Genomic DNA, 6,985 nt, shown 5'->3' with positions numbered 1-6,985 from the left:
GAGGTCGGACAGAGGTGGAGAATTCACATCGGCAGAGTTTATGGAATACTGTGAAGAGCAAGGTATAAAACGTTTTCTCACAGCTCCATATTGACCACAACAAAATGGAGTAGCTGAAAGAAAGAATCGGACTATTCTTGATATGGTCCGAGCTATGCTTAAAGGGAAGGATATGCCTGAGAAGTTTTGGGCAGAGGCAGTGCAGTGTGCTATATATATACAGAACAGGTGCCCACATTCAAAATTGGATGATGTGACACCTCAAGAAGCATGGAGTGGACAAAAACCGAGTATACATCACTTCAAGATCTTCGGAAGCCTTGCTTACGGTCATGTTCCAGCTCAGCTCAGAACGAAGCTTGATGATAGGAGCAAGAAGTATATCTTGATCGGGTATGATGAAAAGGCAAAAGCCTACAAATTGTACAACCCTGTTACAGGAAAAATTCTGGTAAGCCGAGATGTCCAGGTAGATGAGGAAAGCGAGTGGAGTTGGAGTAACTCTGAAGAGACTTCGGGGAGCTCGAACTCTGAGAGGGAGAGATAAGAGATAATAGGGAGAAGCTCGGATAGGACCAATGAGCATTTCGAGGAAGATGATGAACCTGAGCAGCTTAGAACTCGGAGCTTGCAAGACATCTACAACTCCACTGACGAGTTACATGTAGTATGTCTATTGACAGGAACAGAAGACATAAAATTTGAAGAGGCAGTACTTGATGAGAGATGGAAGAAAGAAATGGATGAGGAGATCAGATCAATTGGGAAGAGTGAGATGGGAAGCAAAGCTGAGCTAGTTGAGGAGTTTAAAGAAGTAATGAAGAGGGAGTTTGAGATGACCGATTTGGGCATCATGAAGTATTTTCTGGGTTTAGAGGTGGATCAAAGAACAACGGGTACTTTTGTGTCCCAAAAGAGGCATCGGCCACCGCGGTGTCGGGGGTGCTGGACGTCGTGTGACTCGCGAGGCCATGGTACGCGGAGGAGTATCGCGCTCTGGTGGAAGAGGCATCAAAATGAAAGAAGAAGGAGAAATTTAAGATTATGGGGGAGTTTTGTTGGAAAATCTTAAATTTCTAGAGATTCTGAGATATCCGAGATATCCGAGATATCCGATTTAAGTTATCTGGAATTATTTGATTTATCTTTTGAGTTATTTTGTTTTGATTTGATAAGATATTTTATTATCTTCTTGTTAGTTCAGTACGTTGTAAAATGGCTATTTAAAGGTCATCTCTTATTCAATAACAAACACAGTGAGTTGCTACGATCACATAACATTAGTGTTACTCGTCTCTCTTATTTTCTACAAAAATGAATCTTTGTCAAAGATATTATTGAAATACTTGTAAAGATTATTACACTGATTAGATTAATTGGTGATGCACGTGTTAGAGAAAATATTGGTGCGTCTTTTAGAGAGGTTTTTGACTACATGTAATATCTTCTCAGCATGCTTACGATCCGAAGAGCTCGGTTTGGACAGCATGTGTAGTCCACTGCCATTAAGCTTCTCTCTCTCCGTTCAACTTGTTGGTCTCAGATTTAAGAAAGAGTGTCAGAGAAAGCACGTCCACCAGAGCTCCACCATCATCTTCACTGTTGCGGTAAAAGAAAAACAAGCTGAACTGAGAAAGAGAAGCTTAATGGCGGTGAATACACATACTCGTCGTCATCGTGCTGATAAGGTATTGCTATTTGTCAAAAACCAACATTTGTTGCATCCATGGAGCTACTTCCTATTTTTCTTCATAGTCTTGTAACTGCCCAATCAGTTTGTTCTCGGTATGGTTTGCTTTTTAGTTCTTCAGTGGCTCCCTTTGTCCGTGTGCCAGTTCAACAGAAACACTTAGCAATTGATCATCAGTGTAAAATCATTATCATTTTCTGATGGCCATCGACTCTTCCATTTTTGTAAACAAGCAGCACCATCATATGAAGTATTATTTGTTCACTGGGAAGAAAAACATGGATTATGGCAAGTTACTATGGTATAGCTCCATAATTCACTATGACAATGGAACAAAAAACTGAAAATTTTGGTGGACAGAAAATAAGAACTTGGAACCACACGGTTTTAATGAACATTAAAGAGTTGTTATAATATCAATGACAAATTATTTCTCATTTCCAATTTATTTCAGTTCATTAAATTTAAATTGAGAATTTTGATATCTGGCATCCAATAGTCCAGCTAGCTTTATTATATATATTTTGGGATGATATAAATTTTAGTCAATCATAATTGTTACATACCTAGATGGCTTGATCTATTGTTTTTTCTTTAAGGTAACTTTCTTTTCTTTATTGGGATTGTAGGGTCATTGTTTCATTTTATCTTAAAGACAGAAATTATAGAAAAGCATATGTTCTTTGACTTCCGAAGATATAGGGTTAGGGTTAGAGTTATAGTTAACAAGCCATACCATACATCAATGGTACAAGAGAGAGCTTTTGGTTCAGCAGTAGGCCAGCGTTCAAGGAAAAAAGTAAAATTGTTATTTTGCACCTGCCTTGGCTGGGAAGCTACCTCCTGTACATGTGTTTGAGGCCTTGCCGTCTCAAGTTTTAATTTCATATATATATATATATTTACTTATTTATTTATTTATTAGTAAAGCATATTCTGACTTTGTCCCAAATAAATTTATCATTCTCCTGTACATGTGTTCTATTTCTTCTTTGAAGTTTATCTCAGATTGAAGTCTGGATTTTTCACAGAAATTCAAAGTTGCTCATAGGGAGAAGAGAACATTGCATATCTAATAACTGAAAACACATAGGAGCTGCTTGAGTAGTTGAATTCACTGTCGTTAGTCATTAAACAAAAAATATGATATACACTGTTTTTTACATTCTAATGGTCTTTTTTTTTCCCCTCTTTCTAGGAAAAAGGGAGATCTATACAAGTTGAGAAGACACCTATTGTACAAAATATCTCCACTAATCTATGTCAGACTACTAAAGTGTGAGATTTATTGTCCATTCAAGGAAGAAGTTATACATTGGAAGATATCTTCACTACAAGGAATTGTGAGGCCCCCCGTTGGATGATCAAATCCAAACTCTTCCTCAGCTTGACTCAAAAGGTCTTGGAATAAAGGTTGACTCAAGTATGATACAGGGATAACAAACCACTTCATTTTGTCCCCAACGTAAACAGCAAGATAGCCCTTTGGCGCATCCACTGCTTTTGAAGATGCTTGATTTACTGCAAATAATGCCTTTCTGATTCCAGGTAAACGAAAACCCATTGTTGTATGTGTTGAGACTTGGGAAAAGAATGCCAAAAAAGACCAACTTGTAAATAAGATGCAAGTTTTTGATCTTCTAATGCTCTATAATGTGAATGATTTTTGTTGTTCTCAATGCTTGCAGCCTTGAATATTTATAAATGAATGAATTTTTAAGAAATTATTTAATAGATGAATGATTGAAGCTGGAGGGATATGACACCAGAGTCATGGGACCAACAGGGAGACAAGGGCATATGGTGTTGCCTTGGAGGACTTTCTCGAATGAATCCTCTTGAAATAAAATAGGTGTGTAAACTTAAACATCAGAAATAAAATGATCTATGATCTCTCTCTATCCGTTGCCTTATAATTCATTTGCCAGAAGTTACCTTCCAGCTGTACTTCAACATAAGGTGAATAAAACATGTCCAAAGCATGTTTACAAAATCATGGAATACCAATTAATGCATGAAGAAGACTCAGGTTTCACTTAGGCACGTCTCATTTGGTTACAAGTGGAGGCTTTATGTTGGCTATTGTTTGATAAGGTGGGGTTAGACACATCTATGCAACTTTATCCTTGATAGAGACACCGAAGACAACACCATGTGATATCTCATGTGTATGCCCTTCATCCTTTAACAGTCATTTTCTCTGGGAATTCGGTTTAAGCAGAATCTTAGAAACTATATATATACACTATCCCTTGCCTTCACAAACAACACATGCCACTGCAATCCTCTATCAACAAAACTTAGATTTCTTTGAAAATTTGAGATTGTTCTTCAATCAAACACAAAAAAAATGGGTTTTCGTTTACCTGCTATTCGACGGGCATCATTCACAGCTAGCCAAGCAGCTTCAAGATCTGTAGAAGTCCCAAAGGGCTACCTTGCAGTGTATGTTGGAGAGAAACAAAAGCGGTTTCTGATTCCCATATCATACTTGAACCAACCTTCATTCCAAGACCTGTTGAGTCAAGCCGAGGAAGAGTTTGGATATGATCATCCTATGGGTGGACTCTCAATTCCATGCAGTGAAGATGTCTTCCAACGTATAACTTCTTAATTGTGATTCCCATAGATCTCACACTGTGGGAGACTGACATAGACTAGTAGAGACATTTTATACAATGGGAATCTTCTCAACTTGTAAATATTACATATCAATTTTGAGTAATGACAATGAATTCAATTGCTAAGTATTTCTTTTATCATTTATACATTGTTCAATTCTCTCTGCAATTAAAGCCGTAGTGACTAATAGGAAGTTTGTTGCTAAAATCAGAAAAAAAGACTTGATTGTCATCATGAATTCCACATGCATGCTTCACAAATCTGGAAAAACTTATAGCATTTTGCTAGGGCCAAAGAGAAACTTGAATTTATTAACTTGGGACGGGATTGAAGATTTCTAGGCTGTATAATAACTCAAAAAAGAAAAAATTCATTTTACCAAACAATACACCTTTTTTTTTATCGAAATATATCAATCAAAAACGCTATGAGACAGACATGCATCTATAGTGCTTCTCAATGAGTGAGCTGTATGAATTGAAGTCCTATCTGAATTCAGCTCCTTGTGTGTCTTCTCTTGTGATCAACGTACGGTGCGGATCAGAATCATTTACCTACTGGCAATTTGACATAAAACCTATAAAGATTTTTCATTTTCACTGAAACATGATAGAATTTCAAAATAAATAGTTTAATGGTTTGAGAATAATCAATTATAATCGATAATTAGATTATTTGAATAATCGTTTACATGCATAATAGTTCATTTCTGTTTATTCGATCTAAATTAATAATATGGATATCTGACTAGTAAGTCCATCTGTATAAATATCTTTTGGCCATAATTTATGATATATCTATTAGTCAGTCAGAAATGCTATACAACTTCACCAATTGTTTTGCTTTAAGGACGTACTTTTATTTATTTGATTTAAAAACTTTTAAATCCAAGCTTCGTGCATTGTAAGATCATAGTTTCATTTTATTTAAAAACAAGTTAAGGAAACTGATCGGTTCTTTTACTTCACCCGATAAAGGGATATAGATTACTGAAAGCTTTTGTTAGAGAAGCAGTCAAAATTTATTCAAGGAAAAAAATAAACCTTGATGTTAGTTCAATATTATTTTGCACCTGCTGATTTGGCAGGGAAGGTATCTCGTGAGTTGTTTCCTGCCTTCGCGCATTAAAATTTTAATTTTACATGTATATTTATTAACAAAATATATTTTTTTTGTCCCACATAAATTTATCTTTCTTTTTGGTACTAGGGAAAATACTTTTTCTCTCCACATTTTAGGAATCATGTGGTTTATTTGTTTTGAAACTTATCAGAACAAAGTCTGTTTTTTAACAGAATTCAACCTTGTTCATACTAGAGAAGTGAACATTGAAACTAATAAACAGAAAATACAGAATAACTGCTTGAGTAGTTGAATTCATTGTAATTGCACAAAAGGAGATCATTGAAACTAATAATAAACAGAAAATACAGAGTAGCTGCTTGAATACGTCATTCTATTCCTATCCCTTTACTCTCAATAAAAGGAGATCTATACAAGTTGAGAAGAGCCTATTGTAAAAATGTCTTCTCTTCACTAATCTATGTCAGTCTTCTAAAGTGTTAGATTTATTGTCAATTCAGGCTTGAAGTTATACGTTGGAAGACATCTTCACTGCAAGGAATTGTGAGGCCACCCATGGGATGATCATATCCAAACTCTTCCTCAGCTTGACTCAATAAGTCTTGGAATGAAGGTTGGTTCAAGTATGATACAGGGATCACATACCGCTTCATTTTCTCGCCGACATAGACTGCAAGACAGCCCTTTGGCGCATCCACTGCTTCTGAAGATGCTTGATTTGCTGCGAATAATGCCTTTCTGATACCAGGCAAATGAAAACCCATTGTTGTACTGATTTGTGAATTGAATGGTTTAAGAAAAGTATTGAGAATAAGGTTTAGAATTTTGAATGCTTTAGGATGTGAATGATTTGTGTTGGTTCTGAATGCCAGCAGCAATGAATATATATAGATAAAAGGATATGTGATAAAGCATTATTTGCTTACTTGAATTATTGGTGAAGGAGGGATATGTGATAGGAGTCAAGTCATGGGACCAAATGAGAGACAAGGCATGTGATGTTGTCTTTGAGGAATTTCTTAAGAATTAACGTAACATGTCATCATATATAATACAAGTCCCACCTTCTGGATCTATAAAAAAGAATGTATAATTTGATCTTGTTGACACTTGCTCAGAGAGGTGGGGGCCGGAAACATCATTTATGGAAATTTCATGCTGTGTTGGTTAGAATTTGACGTACATATAAGTGTGGTTCATAATGCCACATGATATAATCAAATAATCAATGTTGTTTCTCTTCTTATCTCCACTGTTTCAGAGCTTTAAAGTCCTCAAGAAGAGGCCATATGCTCTTGTATCCAAGTTGGTTCCATTACTTCTCCAATAGTCCTGCACCAATTGTTCAAGTAACCAAATGGTTCTAATATAACCTACATGAAAATCATGACTTTGTTTTTCGAGTCAGGCATTGAGTTGCATTTTTTGCTTTCGAAATCATGAAGACACCAGGAAATATAGACCGCATAAAGGTTTTTTCATGGACTTGGTTTATATACAGATGGGGTATGGGTTCAGGGATTTGTTTTACCGATTTGTGCTGCAACCCTCTTGAATGTATGAGAATATGCAAATAATTCTCTATGACAA

The 6,985-nt window shown here is 36.0% G+C and overlaps 1 protein-coding gene across 1 annotated transcript; it reads right to left on the bottom strand.

The window, feature by feature from the left end:
* Window positions 1-5,650: 5,650 nt before the first annotated feature.
* On the bottom strand, window positions 5,651-6,800 carry LOC145950924 (auxin-induced protein 15A-like). The gene has a single exon (XM_083062870.1). The coding sequence runs from the start codon at window positions 6,157-6,159 to the stop codon at window positions 5,887-5,889; it is 273 nt and encodes a 90-aa protein (XP_082918996.1). The 5' UTR covers window positions 6,160-6,800; the 3' UTR covers window positions 5,651-5,886.
* Window positions 6,801-6,985: the final 185 nt, after the last annotated feature.

The sequence above is a fragment of the Cajanus cajan genome, chromosome 8 (genome assembly GCF_000230855.2).
Source record: "Cajanus cajan strain Asha chromosome 8, NIPB_CcT2T_4, whole genome shotgun sequence".
In the NCBI taxonomy this organism is placed as follows: Eukaryota; Viridiplantae; Streptophyta; class Magnoliopsida; order Fabales; family Fabaceae; genus Cajanus; species Cajanus cajan.
The sequence above is the reverse complement of the archived record's forward strand: the minus strand, read 5'-3'. Positions and strand labels throughout refer to the sequence as shown.

What these genes read in the sequence shown, in the direction of transcription:
- LOC145950924 (XM_083062870.1), bottom strand. Translation starts at nt 6,159, where the DNA reads ATGGGTTTTCATTTGCCTGGTATCAGAAAGGCATTATTCGCAGCAAAT.